Raw genomic sequence first — 24,517 nt, 5'->3', positions numbered from 1 at the left:
CAGAGAGGTGACCCACATGGCATGGCAGACCTCTCCTGACCTGCATTCTGCTTCCCTCAGCAGTGTGTTTCAGTCAGTCCACCTGTTCTGTTCTCCACTTTGTCTCTGGTAAATCCTGTCACACACACACACCACACACACACACACATACACACCTCTGTCCTATACCCCAGTTCTTATATGCATAAAAATAATTAAATCTCTAAAAAAAAAAAAAGATGAATTATCTGTGGCCCTGTCCACACACAAATAACCACCTATTTTATTTTATTTTATTTATACAGAACTGGGGTACGGGCCGGAGATGTGGAGAGTGGGAGCATTCACCAGAGACAGAGTGGGGTACAGAACAGGCAGATCGACGAAGTACATTGCTGAGAGGAGCAGCAGACGGGTCAGGAGAGGTCTGCCGCGCCATGTGGATCACCTCCGGGCAGGCGGGAATCGAACTCATGCAGAAGTGGCTTAAGCTTCTTAGTGCTGTGCTTTAACCCGCTGCGCCACCAGGGAGGGCCCTAACCACCTATTTGTAGAGGCAAATAGGTCAACAATTATATCAGAGTCTTATAAATGCCATGGCAAGCAGATGAATGCAGCAGGAATGGGGGACCTGGGCTGGAGGGCCAGGGAAGCCTGACTCAGGATTCACACTCTTGCAGCGTTGGGAGACAGAGATAGAAAAGTCTGTTCTTCCGACATGTTCCATCCTTCACAGGGAACTCACTCACTGGTCAATGCCCGGAGCCTCGTTTCTGTCTGAGGAAGGCAGAATGAAGAACATTGCACCTGAAAGACGTGGTCAATCTATCTGAGGTGAGACGGCCGGCGAGCGCTCAGTGATTTAGACAGCGTTTCTCATGGATGCTGTCATCCTGCTTCCCTAACCTGCTGGTCACCCTGAATCCCCTGTCTTTGGAGGCATCACCATCCCATCCACCCAGGGCACCAAATTAGAAATGTTGCCGAATCTCTGCTACTCCCTCCGCACTCAAGTGACAGGGATTCAATATTAGAATCCTTATCCTTTGTTTGGGTCTTACGGTCACTGTGTTCCTCTCCTAAACTGGGCATCTTCTTCATCATCGGGGCAATTCCTACCAGGACCAGACCCTCCAGCACCTTCTTTCACCCACTGCAGCACTAGGGCCACACTGCCACAGGTGCAGCTTGCCAAAAAAGCAGGTAAGATCATGACCTTTTCAAGACCATACAGCTCAAGGACTTCCAACTGCTTATTGCAATGCAAACAAAATTGTATTTTCCATGCTTATTGCAATGCAAAGAAAATTGTATTTTCTATGTTGCATATCAGGTTCTTCTAGCCCCATCTCGTCTCCTGCCACAGGTAGTCTCTCCATGCACTCCCCTGCCCCTGTACACACATCTCCCCTTGAGCCTGGGGCGAAGTGTCTCCTGTACTTCAGCCTAGGAAACCCCCACGCATACCACAAATCCCAACTCAAATATTTCCTCTGACATACCCCTTTATTTTTCCAGGAGACGTCCTCGCTCCCTCCTCAGGGATCCTCCAGCCCACACTTATGCCTTTGTCTCAGAGCTCCTGGCAATGCATTGAAATCATCCCGCCGTGTAAGTCTCTGACTGGACGCGGACTCCTCAGGGGCACCGAGCGTGTTTTATCTTTTCTTCCCAACATCTAACTATAGGTTCTGCTATGGACTAAGTCCTCAATGAGGGTTTGTGCTGTGTGGCAGGATTTCCCAGTGGTTCTTTTGTCTGTGTACATTGCCAGAGGCCTTTGGTGCCCTGGTATTCTCTCTTCAGTGGGGTAACAGGAAGCAGAGAAACCCAGCAGAGTAGGAAGCCTGGGGCCCTCTCCTTTATCCTTGGTCATAATTGTCCGACTTCAAAATAAATTCGGTAACACACCTAGTCACCAGGCTTATCATACAATCAAAGGGTGTTTGATGTTGTCGGTTTAAGTAAAAAAAAAAAAAAAAAGAGGAGTAGCTGCAGAAGTACTCCCACACCAGGGGTGTGAGGGTGGCGGTGACACTGGAGGCCTTTGCTGACAGGTGTCTGATCACCTGATCAGGTGCTGAACAGCACCGGGCATTATCCAGGCCCAAAATGTTCCCATGATACAAAGTCCAGATATATTTTATTTATTTTTTTAAGATTTATTTATGCATACAGAACTGGGGTACAGGCCAGAGGTGCAGGGACAGTGAGAGGATTCACCAGAGACAGAGTGGAGAACAGAATGGGCTGACTGAGGGTAGCAGCAGGCAAGACAGGAGAGGTCTCCTGCACCATGTGGGTCACCTCCCTGGACAGTGATGGAACTTGTGCTGAAGTAGCTCTGGCTATGTTGCGTTTTAACCCATTGCGCCACCAGAAAGGGCCCCCAGATAGATTTTAATGGGCTGATGTTAGGTCCTGCTAGTGGGGTGGGGAGCAGTAATACTAAGTTTGCCATTTATGGCATGGAAAAGATGCAGTTTTAGATTTTAAGTAGCACCTCCCACCCAAGGTAGAGGGGTGAGTCTACACTGAGAGCAGTAAAAACAGGAAGCGGGAACAAAAGGGTTACGGATTTAGTTGATCTGCCCTTAAAGTCCTTAGGCAGTGGTAACCACATGTCAAAATTACATGACTTATCTAAAATCCACCTGAAAAGAAAAAGAGAAAGAACAAAGCGGAAACTTTTGTAAATTCAAATTAGGGAAACTGAAATTTTACCTGAAATCAGTTAGAGGCTTGGATCTGTCCTGTTTAAGTTGATTCAACAAAATGCCTACAAAATAAATATATTGTTTATAAACTGGATATGAAGCTTTTTATGCAAGTGTATAAATCTGTATCAAATGGCCTTTTTTGTGGTTGTCCCCAACATCAAAAAAAGGGGATCTCTAGAAATCTCATTATTTTCCTAATTAAGTAACCCTAACTTCAAACAGTTTAATTTCCATTTTAAGGAGAATTATTTTCCCACTGACATTTAGTCAGAACAGGTGCTATTATGTTCACAGCTTTTAAGCTATTGGGATTTTTACATCTGGATGCCAGAGCTAATGAGAGGCATTTGCTCTCTTTTCTATCTGCCTTCACTATCTGAAGCACAGTTTGAAGCGTCTCGGGATATTTTGTAACTCATTAATTTTTGGCATCCTTTACAGCGTAGTGGCCAATATGATTCATTCTTTCTTTGAGCACAATTAGCTGTGAAAACAGATCTTAGAACAGACTCCCTCCACCCCAAAGGATTATTGAAGGTAGGAAATGCAGGTGATTATCAGAGCTTGCTTTGATACAGACATCCTGCCCCTCTGCTAGCCCTTTGAACTAACTTTGATATGCAATAATTAAGAGGGATTCAGCCCCTGGAGGAGAAGCCGCTGCAGCTCTGCCTCTTCGCTCCCTCTATTGAGTCCTTGTTTTGAACTATTGATCAAACAGATTTGAAGGGATTTGTTGAAGCCTGTGTGGGGTAAGAAGGAAGGAAATGGGGGAGGAGGAGAAGGATGAGGGGGCGCATGTGGCTATAAATCGTTTCAGGAGGAAACTGCTGCTCAGACATTGCTCATCTTCTTTCACGCATCTTGCAGAGAAAATTTGCTTTGCTTAAAAAAGAAAAAGCAGTTTCACGGCTTGCTAAGTATTCATTTTGGCGACAGCTCCATTGTGAGTTTAGAGTAGTCCGATTTCCGAGGAGCGGGGGAAGCTCTGCGAAGGTCGAGGAGACCGGGCCACTGAGGATGGTGGTGGCTGTCCTGTTGGGGCTGGGCTGGCTTTGCGCTCCCCTGGGGGCCCTGGTTCTGGACTTCAACAACATCAAGGGCTCTGCGGACGTGCAAGGAGCTCGGAAGGTAAATTGTAGGCGGGGAAGATGCTGGCTTTGGGTTTTAGAGAGCCATTCCGATTAATGGCTGAGATGTCTAGAAGGGAATTGGATTGATTAAGGAATGGGGTGGAATCCTGAGAGAATCTAATCTCCTCAGTCATAACATATGGAATAAACAAAGTGGCTTTGGAAGGGGGCGGGGGGACTATATTTATACATGGGTCTGCAAGCCAGGGAGTAAACTAACATTCACAAATTTCTACCTTGGCTCTGGACTTAAATACATAAAATCTTGTCTTCTTCACACCTCGAGGTAGTCATCACACCTCCTACTTACAAATGACGTGAAATTTAGCCAAAGCCACACAGTCATGAAGTATGGGCTTTAGAATTTAAACAGGAATAAGTACCAAGGCTCATGGTCTTGTCACCTGCTCACCTCACAGAATTGTTTTAGGAATCCTTTTACATATATAGATGGGAAAAGGCATCAACTGTGGGTGTAAAACTGGGTTTTGTATGTTTTTCTGGGCGGATGAAGCATCATTAGAATCGAAGGACAGTTGACTGGAATTAGTTTCACTTGAATTTTGTTGAGGTGTCACTTGACAAATGGATACGATGACTGATGTGACTCCTTAGAGTGAGAAATAAGAAAACCACACCCCAACATGATAGTTAAACTGCAGCAGTTGCTGTGTGTGTGTGTCAAAAAGTTCTTATCATTTGTAAAACACACATAGGGAAACTTTTTCTTCCATTTAACAAAGAGAATAAGAAAATTAAATTCTGAGTTTTGAAGGTAACACAGTTTTTCAAACACAAATAATCATTGCAGTACACAGGTCTCCTCACTGATGATTTGCTCTTCCTTTTGCAAGAAAAAACACAATTATATTGAAAATGAAAAACACTGCCTAAGATTAGTCACAGATTCAAAGTGCCCACTGTGATTCAATTTCATCTGCCTTCTGCCCTTGATTAAAGCCATCATTGGATTCTCCAGTCCTGTGATAACATTTCCCTTTTATAGGGTTCACAGTGTGTGTCTGACAAGGACTGCAACACCAGAAAATTCTGCCTCAAGCCTGAAGATGAGAAGCCATTCTGTGCTACCTGTCGAGGGTTACGAAGGAGATGCCAGCGGAATGCCATGTGCTGCCCAGGAACACTGTGCATCAATGGTAAGCTCAAAACCCATGCCAGGTGGTTCCTACTGGGGAACGTGGTGTTGAAACTGAGAACAGCATCTCAAGTTCATAGGCCAGAATACTTCAAGACAGGCACTCTCTAAATGTTCCTAGAATTCACGCTGGAAGTAATTTATGCAGCTACCTTTTTCTTACTGCAGCAAAACAATTTATTTCCTGGAAACAAATTTTACAAGAAACTTAGAGACAATGATTTCAGAAGGTTGAAGTTTAAATTTTTTCCATTTTTCACTTGGATTCCAGTAATTATTTAGGGATCTTCTTTGTCACATGTGAGTCTATGAAAATATTTAGTAGTGTCTCCCTGGTGGCACAGGGGTTAGTCTGGCACTATCAAGCTATTGACAGCCATTGGAGCTGACCTACTTGGCACAGCAGACCTCTGCTATCTCCCCCACTGCTCCCCTCAGCAGTGTATTTTGGTAGGTTTGCCTGTTCTGCTCCCTACTCTGTCTCTGGTGAATCCTCTCATCCCATGCACCTCTTGCCTACACCTCAATGTGTGCATAAAGATAAACCTTTTAAAAAAAAAAGTTTATTTATGCATACAGAACCAGGGTACAGGCCAGAGGTGCAGGGACAGTGAGAGGATTCACCAGAGAGAGAGAGTGGGGAGCAGAACAAGCCAACTGGCGAAGTATACTGCTGAAGGGAGCAGCAGGCGGGTCAGGAGAGGTCTGCCACGCCATGTGGGTCACCTCTGGGCAGGCGGGTATCGAACTCATATGGAAGTGGCTTGAGCTTCTTAGTGCTGCACTTTAACCCGCTGTGCCACCAGGGAGGGCCCCAAAGATAAATCTTTAAAAAAAAAAAAAATTAGTGTGCATGTCACAGAAATCTAAAAAGTTTTATGTAAGTTGAAGGCAGAGATACTGCCAAAACTCTATCATAGTATGATCATGAGTGTCTGTGGTGTTTGTTATTCCTTGAAGTTACAACCTCTAACTACAAATGGCTGTCTCTCAGATTTTTGTACCATGATGGAAGATGCAACCCCAATATTGGAAAGGCATGTCGATGACCAAGATGGCATAGATACAAAAGGAACAAGTGAGCACCCAATTCAGGAAAACAAGCCCAAGAGGAAGCCAAGTATAAAGAAATTACAAGGCGGGAAGGGTAAGAGCAGCATTCTATTACTTTTGTTTTTAATTGAAGTAACATTTATTATAACATTATATACCTATAGAGTATGCTCTGCTTCTTGTTTTTAATCTTTCTATCAGTAGCTACTGAGATCACGTAAGGCGCAATAGAAGGTAGCAGCAGGCTAAGGGGGTAGGAAGTAATTGAGTGATGAGCAAGGAAACCTATGTTTAGTAAAATTTTACACACATGTATGTTTACAGCCTACAATTTAACAAGTGACAGTTTTCTAAACCCTCAGGAATCAAAGTAAAAGAAAAATGAAAGTAGATACAATTGTTTATATCCTTGTACAAAATATAAACTCCCCTAAGACATAACATTATAAAATTGCAGTCTCAAATTTCAATCATTGACTTAATGTAGGTGGACATTCTTTATTTTTAGGTTATCTAGTCTCTTTGTAAATAATGTTTTGTGTGTAAATCCCATTTTATGAAACAGCGTTAATTCATTTCTCAAGACTGGAAGTCCCAATTTTCTTTAATAAACATTTTAACATTATGCTTTAAAATTAAAATGTCTTAACTTTATAAATCAGTAAAAATTTTTTAGGTAGGTAAGGTTGAAATTTTCATTTCATGAATGCTTCCACCATAAGCTCTAGCTTTGAACTGCCTGCTATTTCTGTTTTTACTTTGTGGACATTGATCCTATACCCCAAGACTTTTTCCCAGTAGCAAGCCCCTCTCCCCTAATGCTTCTCACCATTCTTGCTAAAGCCCATATTAATCTGGTTACAGGACAAGAGGGAGAAAGCTGTCTTAGATCTTTTGACTGTGGACCTGGACTTTGCTGTGCTCGTCATTTTTGGACTAAAATGTGTAAACCAGTCTTATTGGAGGGACAGGTCTGCTCCAGGAGAGGACAAAAAGATACCGCTCAAGCTCCAGAAATCTTCCAGCGTTGTGACTGTGGCCCTGGACTGTTATGTCGAAATCAAGTGTCTGGCAATCGGCAACATGCACGGTTAAGAGTATGCCAAAAAATCTAAAAAGATGTAAATACTTCAAAATAAATAGATTCCTTATTGTATTCAGAAAGTGTTCAGACAATAATTTTTAAATCTATATATACAAATGTATTTTAAAGTCAAGTCTGTAGCAACAGAAGTAGACTGAACTAGGTAACAGTAAGATGATGCTTGTGATAAATGGAACTAACTTTGCACTTTTGTCTAATTCCGCAGAGAAGTAACATGGCTCTATGGCCAAAAAAGTCAGCTTTGGTTCAGAAACTCAATTAGTGCAAATAAATGTTTAATTGCAGGTGAAGTTCTGATATCTGAGGGTATCTTGGGAGGGCAGGAAGAAGAAAATGATGTTAACTGTATCATTGTATCTTTAGAGAAAATTATCACTACAAATATTATATATTTTCTTCTAAACCCTACTGTGCTTTCTTGGGGGGGAAAAAAGCCATTTCACCACAAAGTAAATCGGCTAATAAATATGATTCAAAAGATGATGATATACTTGTCTAGTCCTTGCAAGTTACAAAGCATTTTCATATACTTTGTTTTCAATAACTTATGATTTGGTAACTTATTATATTTTATATTGATGTAACGTTTATATTTCAAAGCAATAGCTTTCAGGGAGTGCTTGAACTTCAAAGTTACCTGGGAGGAAAACCAGGGCAAAAAAGTGAAATTTTTGTTTGAAGTTTAATAGTTCATATTATAACTATATGGGTGCCTAGTAGAAGTGGTTTTGCCTAAGGAAACTCTTTAATAGATTATAACCCATTGCTACACACATCATACAGCTGTGTTATTTATGTTTTAAGTATTTATTACAAAATTGAATATGGGCCAACCAAAGGGAAAAATCAAATTTATGAAGGGTTCTAATTTCTCAAAAATAGTAAACCATCTTCCATAGAGGCCAGCCTCTGGGTGCACCTTAATTGACTAATTTGTAATCAGTAATTAGGAGGAAAGATAGTAGGGGTAATGTGGATTACTATATAAGGCAGAAAATGAGAAAATAAAAAGTCCCACTAAAAATCTGCTATCTTATCTCTTAATTCTATTAAACCCTTAGTAAAGTTAGACCACAAATCTAATATGTAAATAAACAGATTTGCTAGTAAAATAAGAACAAGATCACCTAATAGTACAAGACGTTTTATTATTACAATGCAAGCTAAAGCATGAAGAGGAACAATCATTTAAAAACACCAAAGACCCTTACATAGCAAAGGTTAAGAAATAAATTAAGATTCCTATTGAGCTGCAACCGGCCCGGGAGTAAGGGAGTTAGGATTAAGCCTCATTCACTTCGATCCTTGGGTTCTCGGTATTTCCACTGAATATAGTCAAAGATGTCTCTCTCACTATCCACTGGCAGGGGTTCTCCAGCAACTCCTACAAGTAAAAGGAGAAAAATAATTGGAGTCAGCTTTAGACTTAGAAATATAGGGCAGAATTGTATGGATTCATTTTCAGGACAAAAAGGCAACGGTAACCAAACCCTGAAAAACAGATAATGACCACTGTCACCCCAACGTGACCTTGTGTTTCAGCTTCCTCACTTGTTACCAGTGCCGCAAAAGGAAGCTGAGTGTCCCCACTACGGACACCTAATCTGTGATTCTCCTCTGCTGCATCACTACGAAGCTACCATGTCCCACGAAATATCCTAGTTATTGCCCTTGCTACTCTCAGTGTATTCCTTGGATGAGCAGTATTGGCATCAGTTTCACGCTTACTAGAACTACAGAATCTTGGGCCCCCCACCAAGTCCAATGAGTCAGATTCTATAATGAGGCCCAGTGTGTGTGTATGTACACTGACCGGTTAGAAGTTCTGCCCTTATCTAACAAAGACAAAAGCTCTATTTTATACTTTAGTACTAAATGACAAAATATTTTCCTAGTCTCTGTTAGAAGACCATCATTTATTGTGAAATATTAATAAGACCTATAAAGCATAAATTGAGCATTTGTTACTTTTTAAACTTACAAAGCATGGGGTCAAAGTTTGTACTGGCACTAAAAGCAATGGTACCTTGGTTCTTCATAAGTCTTGGAGATATATGTAGAAAATCAAAATCACACTTTAGATCAGTAAGATTTCTTTTATTGATCATCACATAAAGGATTTAATCTACTTTTAATAGCTCTAGAAATAACTTTTGCTACCTTTTCAACTGAGCACCTGGGAGCACCATAAGGATTAAAGCCCCTTTTGTTGCCTGAGGGACTAACAATATAAAGAAACTACAATTTACTGAATCAGTTACTGAAGGCTTTCTAGAGAAACCAAAGTTGTTAAACTTCTTTGAAAAGTTGTCGCCAGATGACCAGGATTATCTCTAGTGTAGACAGACATGCTCACCAGTGACTCCCAAGGGGCGAATTGTGTATTCATTGATTGTGAAGCCCTTTTCTAGGGCGTGAGCTCTCATATTCTTATTGAAAATGTCACTCCCAGTGAAATAGAGAACACCACAGTAATACTGGTCCTTGGGTATCAACCTAGAAAAAACAATTAGATAAAAAAGACAGATGTTTTATTAAGCATTTCAAATTTGGCAAAAATAGGGCTCTTAAATCAGTAAAGCACAAACTCCTAAAATAAGTCTATATCTCTAGTAACCTAAGAGACTGTCATTAAGTAGACTATTCAAATCACCCCAACCTTGCAGTTAAGTTTAGGTTTCAGTAAACTATGTTCTGTAAGAGGAGTGGAGAAATTAAATGTCCTTTCACTCACTACAACTAACCTTCCCTAGGAGAAAACTTTTTTTGAGCTGTAGAAGGCATCATGATGAGATGCATATCTAGAGAAAATAAATTAGGTTCTGCAGATAGCCACTGAACTTGACACTGATTTCAGGGAAACATAACACTTTAGAATAAACAGAATATCTAAGGCACATTCATGTGAATCTGAAAATATACAAAAGGAAAAGGAGGAAAGAAAGAATAAGTTAAAATGTCAACAAATTTTTAATACCTGATATCAATTCTCCTGTGTGGATATTCATTTTCATCATTTTTAGTGGGAAGCTGGCAAACACCCTAAATTAGATAATTTAAAAGAATGTTTAAAAGATGACTTTAAACTTATGGCTCAGTTTTAATTAAGTGTTCTTAAATGTGAGTTTATTTTTGCTTTCAGAATTCTGAGCATATTAGTAGCTTTTCTATGCTATGCAATGTATAATACTTTATGTTCTTATTACCTTTCTACTACACAATAATTAAAGAACAACATGAAACAACAATCATGGATCCTAGTTATAAGGATTTGGCCTTTGTGTAATTCTAAACAAGAAGTTAATCAAGGAGACTATCAAACAGGAAAACAGAGACCAAAACAGAAAGCAGCAAATTGAAGAGAGAAGTTGTTGGGGGAAGAAAACAAACAAAAACGTTATTAGCAATATTCTCAATTAACAAAGATATTCCATAAATAAGGGCAGAATGCTACAAAAAAAGAGACAAAGTTTAAACCCAGCAAGAAAATATATGATAGCAATAGAAAATTTGAAATTGAAGAAACATCTCAAATTAGAAAAGACAAATGAGAAAAGTGTAAAAGCTAACAAAATTAGAACAAAAAGTAAAGGAATATTTCCTTCCTTTTCTACAGTTGAGTTTTCATTAATGTTTTAGAGTTTTCAAAAAAAAAATTAACAAGGTCTTTTTTTTCCTTGAAAAATGGAAAAAATTCTAGATTGGTCAACAACCCTTAAAAATATAAAAACTATAAACATCAACAAATTTAAATTAAGAGTTTCAGATGCCACATTCTACAAAAATACACAAGCAATGGGTTTCTGGTTCTAAGAACAGTTGAGTTGGTATACATTTCACCAGAAGTCTTATTTTTACTCAGTAACATAGAAAAATGAAAATGTAAGTTGTGTATTTTCTTTAGCTGTTTCAATGGCTTAATGATTAATGAAACCTGTTTATCTTCAAAATAGGAAACTTACCTTCTTAACAAGTCCCAACTCAACCTTCAAATGGATCAGAAATGATTTCCATCTGGAATTAGCATGAGGTATTACCTTGCGGATATGGATGTTTGGATGCCAGAGGCAATGATCTTGCTGTTTGTCACATCAGTAATAGGATTTCATCTAATGGCTTTGTTCCTTTCCTCAAGGCTAATTTTATTTCCTGCACTTTTTCTGAAGTAGTATGTTAAAGAATTTCTCTCTATTACTGTAAATTCTTTATTATACTGAGTGGATTAGTTTTGTTTGGCATTTTAATTAGGTAGTAGCCCATGCTAAATGTCTGAAATAAAGCTTCTTTTATTTCTTTGAGGCAGTAAGTTATCTTTCTATTGTCTCCTGAAACCTTACTGAAAATCATCCACAGCCAAACCTGAACAAAATGCTAAAACTTGAATGGTGTTCATCACCTAGGAAACAAATAAATATCTAAATGAAGAGGAAATTGTGTTTTTTCCCCTTCCAAATGCTAGTATACTCACAGGAAGAACAGTTCACTTATCTAAAGACCATAATTTTACTAAAAAAAAAAAAATCCATAAAACCCTGACTTACCTAAGGCTTGATTACTACTAGTTTAAAGGAATTTGTTTTGAAGATGATCCTATCTTTAGTTAATGGATGTAGCAACAAGAAGTTTGAGATCAAGTAACTACTGAGTGAGTATGGTTTATTTCACTTTATAAACTGAATTCATCTTGTAATCTATTTCACTTCAGAAACCTAGAGTTCTTAAATTCTCTGGATAGCTCTGTTCGTATACTTAGGATCACTGTTCTAACTCCTACCTGGCTATCTTTTCCCCCAGATAATGTTTGGTTAATTTCCTTCCCTTATTTGTCTTCCCAATGGGGCTGCTTCTGATCATCTTATTTAATACTGTCTCCTGCATTCCCATCACCTCATACTGTGTTTTCCTTTTTTTTTTTTAAATTGTACTTCTAACATACATTTTATCTTTTTATTATGTTCACTGTTATCTACAAGTTCCTTTGCACCTCCACATATAGGCATGATAAATCATAGTTCCCAGTGCCTCAAATGTAGTAGAGGTTTACTGCATATTCATTCAATTGATTCTAGCTTCTCACCCCCATTTTTTTCTCTCATATTCCAATCCTCTTTCACATCTTTCCCTTCTGCTGTTCCAAATTTAATCCTTAGCAAGTTGCCATTCTCTATGAAATCTATTTCCAAACAGAAATGTTACTATATGAGTACAGCTCTTTCTATAGCTTTGTGAAGATTCAATATCTTCAAAGACATTTGTACAGACTCTTCAAAGTTCCTTGAATTAAATTATATTACTTAATTTGATTTGTGTAATAGTCCTTTGACAAAGGGCAAGTATATAATTTTATAGATAAGAAAATTAAGGTCTTATGGAAGTAAATTTTGTTTTAAAGTACACAAGACCCAGATGACAATAGAGTATTACTGTATTACTGGTTACAGTTGCTAACTCTAAAAAACAATCGGAATACTTTCCTGGTAGGGAATCCCAGTGCCTTTCCAGAGACAACTACTGGAGGAAGAGAGTTAAATTAGAGGAGGTCCCAAATATTCCATACTTTATTATGGAAAAAAAATTAATATATCTAGTACATATTTTTAGGATTTTATCTGACTGAATAATCTTTAAATGTAAGACTTATACACATTCATTTTAAGTGAATTAAAATCAATCTAATTTTAAAAGAATATTCATGGAGGGCCTCCCTGGTAGCGTAGGGGTTAAGTCTCAGTGCTGTCACTGTAACAGCCTGGGTTTGATCCCCAGCCAGGAAGGTGATAGCAGCATAGACCTCTCCTGTCTGGCCACTGCTCCCCTCAGTGGATCTACCTCTTCTGCTCCCCACTTGGTCTCTGGTGAATTCTCTTATCAGCCCCTTCACCCCCACCTCTGACCTGCACTGTAGTTCTTCATGCAAAGTAAATAAAAAAATCTTTAAAAAAGCCAAAAAGAGCATATTTTTTTAAAAAACAATATTTGTGGAGCATATACAATGAATATTCATGGAGCACATACAAATGTATGTAATAATGTGTGTACATACATTTGGGAACAGAGTAAGAGCTTAAAACCTGACAGATTTGGAAGATGATAAATTTAATTCCCAAAGACAGACTAAAATTATTTTTATCATTCCAAAGTTCTTTTGGAAACACTGATATGGTCTATGGTAATGGACTATGGACTGTATGGTGGGTGTAGGATGTACCATGCATCTGATGAGGTATGAAACTATGCCTTTAAATCACACACAGCACTGTAAAACATGTTACCTCAAAAAAGGAAAAAAATTTAACAACAGGAAATCATTGATAAAGTGTGACCTACTTCCTGTCCAGCCCATTAGATTACCATGTCTGAACTTAATGACATGATTTTTGTGTGTGTGTCATTAAATATACATCAGATTTATCATTTGAAACATTTAAAAATGTACAGTTCAATGTTTCACACTATGTTTAATCTTCCCCATTCCCATCTCTTCCCAGGTCCTGGCAATCACCATTCTATGATCTGAATTACATGACATTTCTATTATCTGTCTCAATCATTTTTTCTACTTTTAGCTAAATTGTTGCCAAATCAAGGGATTGAGACTTGCTAATTTTAGCATGTCCATGCCCCAAAACACAGTGCCTTTCCTTTCAGCTATATAACTTGGAAAAAGGAAGACACAGAAAAAAGGGATCCCAATGATGTATTTAAGTGAGTCAGAATAAAGGTAATCCTTTACTACCACAGTCCTAGATTCTATTTGCCTTCCTGTTGGTTTCTAAATAAAAGGGCCACTTATAAATCTGCTTTCAATCCATTTGCTATTTGTACTGAATATTCAAAATTTAATTCCCTACTATGACAAGATTTTGACAGTTCATCTTAATGGGTTCCATTGTGAAATCTTCTCTACTTCTCTACTCCTGTGTGTTGTAGCATAGATACCCTAGTTCCTTTCTTTCTTTGCTGCTGTAACAGATTAATATTCTTCAGAAAACTATTTCTCTCACTTAAAAGAATTCTGGATCAGCAAATCTGAGTCAGCAAATATGAGAACACAGGGACAGGGAAAACTTCTATGTGTCAAGATAAGCGTGGGCATTTAAAAAGTGACATTATGTTTAATTACTTATGTTGAGGGCAGATTACTTATAGGCAGAGTCCAAGGTTTTTGTTAGATGTGTTAACTCAAATGAGTACTTACCATGAACTTTGTTTCACCCTTTGACAGAGTATCTGTAATAAAATGGACCTTTTGTAACTGCTCCACAACGCGATGTAACAGCTTTGGCTATAGAATTATAATTAGGAAATTAAAAAAAGAGAAATTACTCTGTTACAGTAAGAAAACAATTTAATATGAGTTTTTTGATTATCTATGGGGAAATGCTTAGTTTTCCTACATTCTATGGGAGTATATTTTTCTTGTAATAAAAAAATGTATCTTTTTTTTTTTTAAGATTGATTTACTTATGCATATAAGAACTGGGGGAAAGGCCAGAGGTGCTGGGAGTGGTGGTGAGAGGATTCATCAGAGACAGGGTTCACAAGAGGCTGAATGACTGAAATACACTGCTGAGGGGAACAGTAGGCAAGACAGGAGAGGTCTCCTGTGCCATGTGGGTCACCTCCCTGGCCAGGGATCAAACTCATGTTGCAGTAGCTGCCGACAACTTCATAGTGCTGCTCTTTAACCCCTTGTGCCACTGGAGAGGGTCCAAATCTACTTTATTAAATGAAATATTTTTAGAAACCATTTTTACCAATATCATATTCTCAAATGAGCATCTTTTGTTTATGGTTCATTAAAATACTGTATGTGTAGATATATACATAATACACATAGATATAGAAGGAAATTTTGCCATTTGCAACAATATTGATAGAAATTGTGGGCATTATTCTAAGTGAAATAAGTCAGGGAAGGACAAGTACCAAAGAAGTTACTTATATGTGGAATCTAAAAAGAGAAAAAAAACAACCAAACTCATAGATATGGTTGGTGATTGCAAGAGGCAGAAACTAAGGGTTGGGTGAGGGGGATAAAGGTGGTCAAAAGGTATCAACTTCCAGGGCCTTCCTGTTGACCTAAGGGTTAAAGTTCAAGACTATCACTGTGAGGACCTGAGTTGAACCCCAGCCAGGGAGCTAACCCAGATGTCGTACCAGCCCTCTCCTCTATCACATGCTGCTTCCCTCAGCAGTGTATTTCAGTCAATCAACCTGTTCTGCTCCCCATTCTATCTCTGGTAAATCCTTTCACCACCCCTACCCCTGCACCTCTGGCCTAGATTCCAGCTCTTGTATGTATAAGTAAATAAATCCTTAAAAAACAAACAAACAAACTATTTTACTGGGCATTTCTAAAATATCTAATAACAGACATAAATATTTTATTAAATTTCATTTCTTTGTTAGACCGTCCTCCCAATTCCTTGCAAAAAAGCCATGTGTGTCCATTTTAACAACTTTCTTTGCCTTTCATCTTTTACAGAATTCAATTAGTACAAAATACTCTGACTTTCCACGAAGGTAAAAATTAAAATTTACTGAGAAATTATCCATCTCTCATTTCGAAAATGCTATGTAAGACTGATCACATCTGAGTTCTGAGGTACCTGTTTGGTTGATTCAGAGGTAAAACTTGGATGGGTGAGAAGAACATCCATGTCACCACTGGACTCTGCACCTATGTTAACAAAGCATACATATCCATTTACATGGATTCTCCATGCAAATTTATCATTAAGTAAAAATAGAATCAAGGTGATGACATGCGTATAAGAGCCTCACTTCTTATAGCCTAATTTTCTACTCACTGTGCTTCATATTCAGAGTTAGTTAAAAGATTTCAAATACCTGTTCAACTATTCAGGTATACTGATGTAAATAGCAGAATCTGGGATAACAACAGTAACTGGAATTAAACAAAAACTGCATATATTTGTTAAATTTCATGTCTTAAAAAATGTACCTCAGATACACAAAATATATGCACAATATATGTATAACAATTTGAAAAAAGCTTTAAAATACATCTATGAACACTATGTTTCTAAAAATCTCAAACAATATACTCTAGCTCTTTAAAGGCTGATCAAAAACTCAACTCAATTCTTATGAATGAACTCATTTAATGAAAATTAATAAAAGCTACTATTATGATATCAAGAATAAGAACATATCACTTATGACTTTGACTTTTGTATTGCTCTTCCTCTACTACTATGTAACATTTACCAGGTTATATACTTATTTAAATCATTCTAAATCTTTCTTTTACTATCATATGATACAATACCATTTAAGTGTTTTTATTTTATTTTATTTTAGATGTCTTTAATTTTCTCAGTATTGCAACTGAGGACTAGGTCTTTACTAGGTTTTACTAGGTATTCCCTTATCTATAAACTATTAAAAACTACTTTACATGGCCCTCCCTGGTGGCGCAGCGGGTTAAAGCACAGCACTGAGAATCTAAAGCCGCTTCCGCATGAGTTCGATTCCCGCCTGCCCCGGAGGTGACCACATGGCGTGGCAGACCTCTCCTGGAGACCCGCCCGCTGCTCCCCTCAGCAGTGTACTTCGTCGATCTGCCTGTTCTGCTCCCCACTCTGTCTCTGGTGAATCCTCTCACCCTCCGCATCTCTGGCCTGTACCCCAGTTCTGTATGAATAAATAAATTAATTTTTTAAAAAAAAAAAAAAAACTACTTACAGGCCATTGTGCAAGTAAATAAGGACATATGTAAAAGCATTTAGACAGTAACTGGCACATGGCATAAAATAATCCTCTTGATAATCTTTATTTTTACTTTTAAAAGAATGATAAATGTAAAACATACTTTTGGTCACTCTTGCAGTGTCTCTGGATCCTCATCCTATATATCAATAACCATAACCAGATATTTCAACAGAAAGAAGACTAGATTGAAAGTGTGTGGATACCAGCACATTCATGGAAGATATTTTAAAAGGTTATTGTCTTCTTCCTACTTATTTTTGTGAAAAGTTAAATGTCTATCACCATTCACCTGCCAACAAAAATGTATTATTCTATCCATAAAAAAAACAGAAACAAACTAGTTGAGCAAGAAAATGGAAACAATCCAAGGATCACTAATAGAGGGCTATATAACAGTATAGAACATCCACACAACTGAATGTTATGCAGCTATAAAAATGTGTGTATACATATGCATACATAATAAGGAAGCTCTACATACTATTATGAAAAGATTTAAAGGATATATTTAAGTGAAAGAAGGTGCAGTATTCTGTGTGTGTGTGTGGTGTGTGTATTTACCTTTGTGAAAGAAAGGGAGAAGAAACCAGGAACATATATTCTGCATTTCATGTAAATATACATGAAAAGACACTGAAAGAATACACAAGAAATGGATATAAATGGAGCAGTGGTAGTAGGAAGTGAAGAGAGTAATTAAGGACAGGGTAAAGATTTTTATGCATTTTATTAAAGCATATATAACTCTATAACCTATTCAATAATGAAAGTAACAGTGATACAAATATGAAAATCCAGAAAAGTTGTCATATTCAACTGAATATTTATTTGGCTAGTTGTGCATCAAAATCTATGTTTTAAGATTACTGATCTCAATATCCCAGTGGAGATTTTTATTTAGTATGTTTGTGCGTATGTATACACATGTATATATGTGTGTGTACACATATATATTTATAAACACACAAACATATATATATATATTTTAATATTTATTTTTATTTATTCATAGAGAGCTGGGGTACAGGCCAGAGATGCGGAGGGTGAGAGGATTCACCAGAGACAGAGTGGGGGGCAGAACAGGCAGATCTACGAAGTACACTGCTGAGGGGAGCAGCGGGCGGGTCAGGAGAGGTCTGCCACGCCATGTGGTCACCTCCGGGGCAGGCGGAATCGAACTCATGCAGAAGTGGCTTAAGCTTCTTGGTGCAGTGCTTTAGCCCGCTGCACCACCAGGGAGGGCCCCAAACATATATATTTTTTAACTATCTTTGTATTTCTGGTGCACAGACAGACCAAGTAGCTGGTTAACTTGAATCCTCTATTTTGAAAATATGGAAGATGGATGTGGAGAGACTTACTTAAAATCAGATACCAAGTAGATTTGACCTTAGGATACAGGTCTTTTGGCCTCAGTCCAATGTTGTTTGTACTTATCAGTAATTATGGATTTAGTCCTTTTCTCTCCCCAGCTCTAGATTTTTAAAGCAGCTATTTAGAGAACTTCAAATAGTCCATCAGGCAAAACTTCAGAGGTACTCAGAGAATATCAGTCAGATATCTATCCCAATAGTTTTAAATGAAGTTGTCCTGTTCCATTTTTAAAGTTAATATGTTTAAAGTGATATTACCCTTCTAAAATTTTCAGCCAGAGACCAGGATTGTGTGGTTCTCATTATGCTCACTTTCACATAGTATGATGACATTCTTCTGAAGAAACAGATTGTTGTCTGAGTTGGTTTTAAAGTTGTATTTCTGAGATGTTATTCTTAGAATCATGATAAAAAATTTAGAAAATAAAAAAAAACTACTCACATCTTCACTAATATCTAGTCAAATAACCACTATTAGGATTTTAATATATCTAAGATTTATAGATTTTCAGGGTGATTAAAATATCACCCTATAATAAAATCAAGATTAATTTCCTTCATTTTAAATACATATCCCCATCTATAAACAAATAAACTTAGCTATTACTGCTGGATCTTAGTAAATTTATGAAGTAACAGAAATTACACTATTGCTCATATATATTAGGCAGTTTTAACATGAAGGAATGAATGACCTATTAAGAAATATGTTACCTCTTCTGAAACTGCCACAGACTGTAGCAATGTACTCAGAATCCACTTTTTTAACTTCATTTAGTACAATATCCTAATAGAAAAAAAATTAAGTCAGTATTCTAAAAATGGCTTTTCTCCAAGTGACATTCTCAATTCTAATCAAAGAATACAATTTAACATTGGTAACTCGGTGATAGGAAACCCACGGGGATTACAACTGAGATAAAAAATATGTACAAAATGTAAAAATAAACTATTATATTATAAAAAAATAAAAGAATACAATTTAACACACTCTTACTTGCATTTGTAACATCTCCTCACGAGGAATTCTTTTCTCAAAGTCCTCAAAATATCTATAAAGACAGAGTAAGTAGATAAAATATTTTGGTAAAATTTAAGTCTTAAAAATTAAATTGCCAAAACAACAACAACAAAAAACTTAAATTGCCTATCACATTAAGTATCCTTATACAAGATCATTAAAAAATCAAGACTTAAAATTCATTAAGAAGACAATAGCAAACTTGGTAGGGGGTGGGGGTATTTTCTAACTTGGATCAAAATCCCTAAGTGTCATCTTTTGTGGTATTCCAGGTACTACATTTAAACTTATTTATAAATAATCTTCATGTTCACATACCAAAAGTGTTAAGTATCTTAGGTTGTTTCAAATAAGACTGCTCCCTACTGGCAAGTCAAAGGATTACAGTTTATTGCTCTTAAATACTGCAAAAATGAAAATATTTTAAAATATTTTAAATATTTTGACATAAATGAACTCAAATAACCTTATGTTAAGTGAAGCAACCAGTAAAAAAAGTCCATATATTGTATTATTTCATGTGAGAAATATCCAGAATAGGCAAATCTATAGACACTGAAAGTAGACTAATAGTTCCAGGGCCTTAGGAGTTGAGGATGTGACTGAGGAGAAATGGGAATGCTAAAGGGTATAGGGTATTTTAGGCACAACAAAAATGTTCTAAAATTAGTTGTAGTGATAACTACAACTCTGTGAATAAACTAAAACCTACTAAATTGTACACTTTAAATTGGTGAATTATATGGTAAATGAATTTCATTTCAATAAAATTGATATAAAATATTCTCTCAGCATGAAATGAAATTTAAGAATGATAAAGCTTCTGTTCAAAACCAATTTCTATAATAACCAAGTTCTTCAGAGCTATCTAGTGGCCTTACAAATACTAGGAAAGTGAGAACTATACCAATTTGGTCTCTTACTGGCTCAGTTTTCCAAGAATAAGTTAAAAAATATTACAGTAAGGCATCAACTGAAAGTTCATTAGAGCTATTAGGACTGAATCATCAACAAGACTATATAACACCAGAGAAGATGCATGCATATAGTTGTTGCATTATAAATAATCAACTAGAAAGACTGTATTTGGCATACAAAATAATTACGATGCTGATGTACAACATGCCTAAGTTAGTTGTTCTTATACTCCTATTTATTTTGGGTTTTTCCCCCATTTTTCCTTTTTTTAATTTAATATTTCATGTCCTAACTCTCTGGATAATATTAACATTTTAAGAGCTACACTGAACCTGTTTTATATCCTTATGCAAGACCATGCAGTGCTTTGATAACGTAAGCATGAAATAAACACCAGATTCAGTTCTATATATTTTAAGAGGAACTTCACTGCCAAAGTAAAAGAAGGATACAAATACTCTAAGGAAGCAAACAAGCTAGAGAGCAATACCATATGAATATATGAATACAGGCACATTCCCTATGGAGTATTCAATAAAACTTAGTATTTCTGAATCGATGGTTGTGCTTAGTTAAGTCTAGGAACTAATATAGTATATGGAAAGAATGGCTATGAAATTTTACTTTTAAAAATTAAATGTCAAAAGAAAATTGCTATCTTACTTCAATCCAATTCGCTGATGATGGTTCAATTTGTCTTCATTTTTTCTGAGATCTATATAGAAGAGAATGTTGAGATAAAATTTGAACACTTTTAGAAAAAAATTAAGATCAGTGGTCAGTTTGACAATGCTCTTAAATGACTTAAACTAGACAATGAAAAAAAATTCAGCTATTAAAAACTAGATAGAAATGATTCTTCAGGGCCCTTCCTGGTGATGCAAAGGGTTAAGTGCAGCACTATGAGGCTATCTGCAGCACCCCAGCACCAGTTGAGCCCCAGCCAAGGAGCTGACCCACATGGTGCTACAGACCTCTATCTCACATGCTGCTCCCTCAGCAGTGTAATTCGTCAATGTGCCTGTTCTGCTACCTGCTCTGTCTCTGGTGAATCCTCTCACCACCTCTGGCCTGTACCTCCGTTCTGTATGCATAAATAAATGTCTTTAAAAAAAAAAAGAAATGATTCTTCAAATCAATGTAGTAAAGCCCAATAAAAAAAATCAGTGGTCATGTATATTTACTGAATATAAATTTCAGTGAATTTACTGAATCAAAATTTTAATTGTAGTTACATGGAATATTAGATAAAATATATTAGGATTAGCCAAAACTAAACTTCAACAACTATGCAACCATATGAAAAGCTAATTGTCTTAAATTATGGTTAGTAGCAGTAATAACGATAACTTCTGAAAATATTATTAGTAAAGTATTAAGTTCATCCTTATTGCTCAATTATTCATACAATTCTTTATTCAATTAGTATTTATTGAGTATAGATTAGTGCAAACACTATGCTGTTAATCCTGCTGCAGTGAGCAGTATTTACATCTTACTTCAAAAAACATAATATCCTAAATTTATTGGTGTTTCTTTACTGTACATGACCATGGGAGTGACTTAAAGCAAAAGCAAGGTAAGTATGCTTCATAAATAATTCCTGTAGTTATCCTTATATTCACCCTATATATACCCTTATATAAATTCTCTCTAGAAATATAAAATGGAGAAAAATAAAAACCTCTGCAATATATGGAGCACTTAATATTCTCACAGCTGTGTGCAATACAAAAACCACAGAAGTATATGACTGAAAGTAAAACAGGAAAAGTTTGTTATGTATACCAATATGTGGTTAATTGTAATATTACATATCTGTGAATTGTGAAATAATGCCAAATCCATTACAGATTTTTGGGGATACACTAAATACCTCTGAGAAATAGTTTTGACCCCTTTAATCAGTTTCACTCAGACAGACAATGTATCTGAGAAGTAGAAAAGCAAGAACTCTCTAGAGATGCTATATTCAGTCTCTAGCTCTGTGACTGACAAAAATTCTTAATTTAGCAATATTACTAATAAGTCCTTTAAAAATTAATTACTATTTTTAAGTACTTGCTAGGCACCAACCACTCTAAGTACTTTATATAAATTATTGCCTTATACCCTATATGTCAGGCAGAAATTATTATTCTATTTTGTAGCTGAGAAACCAAAACACTCCAGTGTTCCATTTTAATAAAGTGGTGAATATTGGTTTCAAACCAGGTCAGTCTTCAAAACCATTTGGGTTACTTGGAAATAGTTGAACCCATAAATATTAAACATCAAATGCAACAGACATAATGAAACTCTATACATATACTATACACGTTTGAAAAGTATGAAGAGATTAAACTACCTATTTAGGATTGTTATTATCTTCAAGAAAATGTCCTGCAACCATTTGACTTAGGGTCCATGTTCATCACTTCTTAAAAGCAAAAATTCCTTTAATAAGGACCTCCCTGGTGGCCTATGAAGTCTCAGTGCTATCACCACGACCGTCTGAGTTCAATCCCTGGCAAGGGAGCTAACCCACGTATGGTGCAGCAGACTTCTCTTGTCTCGCCTGCTGCTCCCCTTTGCAGTGTATTTCAGTAAAATCCAGGTGTTCTGCTATTCACTCTGTCTCTGGTGAATTTGCTCACCACCTTCCACCCTACCCGCCATACCTCTGACCTAATCCTAACATCAGTTCTTCTATGTAAAAATAAATGAAATCTTTAAAAAAAAAATTCTTTTAATAAGCATTGAAGTTCTCTTACAGAATCTTTCAAAATTTATTCACAACTTGGCTTCTAGGCTGAAGTGTGTAGGAATTTGTCTAAAATTTTATTAAAGAAGCAAAGACAATTTAAATCATCTAAAACTCTGCAATGATATCACTGCCTCTAACTAAACCAGTAAGTCACTTCTTGCTCTTTATTTTCTTCTGAGTTGTAAATACAACATGTTTATTACAGGAATATAAACTACAGTGAATACTATTCTCCACTGGAGATTTGTATCTGCAACTATAAAAAAGATTTTGCAAGTTTTAGTTTGTTACACTATTTAATGGTTTTCCAAACCATACTTAACCTGGAGTCCATGATTTACTGCATATACTCACCTTCTAATGTTTTAATTCCTTCATCTACAAATTTTCTTGCAGCAGATGGGCTATAAAGAAAGAAAAGCATTATATCCACTACTTACTGAAACTTAGGATCCTTGTACCAATAACCAATTATGTGTTCTCCTGTCAAACAAAGTTATTACTGACTTGCCAAAATATTACATAGTTACATGGTATTAGATTTCTTTTTATCCAAAGAGAAGAGCTCTTGAATCCTCAATCTAGGTAGACAATTATAAACTTGAACACACAAAAAATATTTCTAAGCAGCTGGGTGTCACAATGCCCCAGCAATTTATTCATAAAATAAGACACAAGGCACTTGAAAACTCTTCATTCAAACAAGAAACTATTATGTTCCATATACTGTTTTAGGTGCTGAAAATACAGCAAGAATAAGCAAATACTTATATTCAACTGGAGAGAGACAACAGATATATAAATAAACAAGAAGTCATGTTCATTTTCAAAATATTAGGTTTAAGAAGCTAATACATTTTAAAATAACTTTCATCAATATGTTGCCACTTAAAGGAATAAACATAATAAATCTCCAAGAATGCCTCAGTCCATAAAGATGAGGATTTAGTAAAGCACTGCAGCCTTAATACTAATGTTTAATTTATCCAGTGTCAAAGAAGGCCCCTTTGTCCAAATTTTGCTTAAATTTTAAGATAAAAGATTCCTTCATTAAAAAAGTGCTGAGTGCTACTCCAAATTCATAAGGTACTATGTTAGGTGCTATTGAAAAAAGTTATAAACTTAATGCTCAAAGAGGCATAATCTGGAGGTAATACAGTAAGCTCAGAACAAGTGTTAGTAGAGTTTGAGGAAGGAGAGATTATTTTTGTCTAGATAATCAAATCAGTTTGACGAAGGAGATAACATTTGTCTAGGATAGGGCTTAGTAAGTAGAGGAAGCTTCTGAAGAACAGGCCTCAGACACGTAAACAATAGAAGAAGGAACTGCATTGGCAAAGGTACAGAAGTGGAGAGGTACAGATTTTGAAGGGACAGTAGATGCACTTTAATTTGACTGACATTAAAAAAATGAAACTAACCCTACCTTGTTTCTGTTTAAAAAAATAGTTCTGGGGCCCTCCCTGGTGGCGCAGTAGGTTAAAGCACAGCACTGAGAATCTAAAGCCGCTTCACATGAGCTCGATCCCCGCCTGCCCCTGAGGTGACCACATGGCCCAGCATACCTCTCTTGAC

General features: G+C 36.6%; 2 protein-coding genes across 2 annotated transcripts in view; one reads left to right on the top strand and one right to left on the bottom strand.

Moving 5' to 3' along the window:
* Positions 1-3,719: 3,719 nt before the first annotated feature.
* DKK4 (dickkopf WNT signaling pathway inhibitor 4) lies at positions 3,720-7,172 on the top strand. The gene is made up of 4 exons (XM_004682281.2): positions 3,720-3,830; positions 4,839-4,989; positions 5,983-6,135; positions 6,906-7,172. Exons 1-4 carry the CDS (start codon positions 3,720-3,722, stop codon positions 7,154-7,156), a joined length of 666 nt encoding a protein of 221 aa, XP_004682338.1. The 3' UTR covers positions 7,157-7,172.
* Positions 7,173-8,274: 1,102 nt separating this feature from the next.
* POLB (polymerase (DNA directed), beta) overlaps positions 8,275-24,517 on the bottom strand; it is a 24,009-nt gene continuing 7,766 nt past the window's right edge. Inside the window, exons 6-14 of the mRNA XM_004682280.1 lie at positions 23,297-23,346; positions 20,860-20,911; positions 19,255-19,309; positions 18,972-19,044; positions 15,759-15,829; positions 14,345-14,431; positions 10,124-10,188; positions 9,503-9,642; positions 8,275-8,530 (exon numbers count right to left, since the gene is read on the bottom strand). Coding sequence (XP_004682337.1) covers positions 8,436-8,530; positions 9,503-9,642; positions 10,124-10,188; positions 14,345-14,431; positions 15,759-15,829; positions 18,972-19,044; positions 19,255-19,309; positions 20,860-20,911; positions 23,297-23,346 — 688 coding nt within the window. The 3' untranslated portion in view covers positions 8,275-8,435. The remainder of the gene's footprint in view (positions 8,531-9,502; positions 9,643-10,123; positions 10,189-14,344; positions 14,432-15,758; positions 15,830-18,971; positions 19,045-19,254; positions 19,310-20,859; positions 20,912-23,296; positions 23,347-24,517) is intronic.

Source organism: Condylura cristata, unplaced genomic scaffold (genome assembly GCF_000260355.1).
Source record: "Condylura cristata isolate star-nosed mole 26May11 unplaced genomic scaffold, ConCri1.0 scaffold00014, whole genome shotgun sequence".
NCBI lineage: Eukaryota > Metazoa > Chordata > Mammalia > Eulipotyphla > Talpidae > Condylura > Condylura cristata.
This window is presented reverse-complemented; position numbering and strand designations above follow the sequence as displayed.

Excerpts from the sequence above, each read along its gene's own strand:
- DKK4 (XM_004682281.2), top strand. The coding sequence starts at position 3,720 with ATGGTGGTGGCTGTCCTGTTGGGGCTGGGCTGGCTTTGCGCTCCCCTG. Across the intron at positions 4,990-5,982 it reads AGGAACACTGTGCATCAATG|ATTTTTGTACCATGATGGAA; the intron begins GTAAGCTCAAAA and ends GCTGTCTCTCAG. Across the intron at positions 6,136-6,905 it reads GAAATTACAAGGCGGGAAGG|GACAAGAGGGAGAAAGCTGT; the intron begins GTAAGAGCAGCA and ends ATCTGGTTACAG.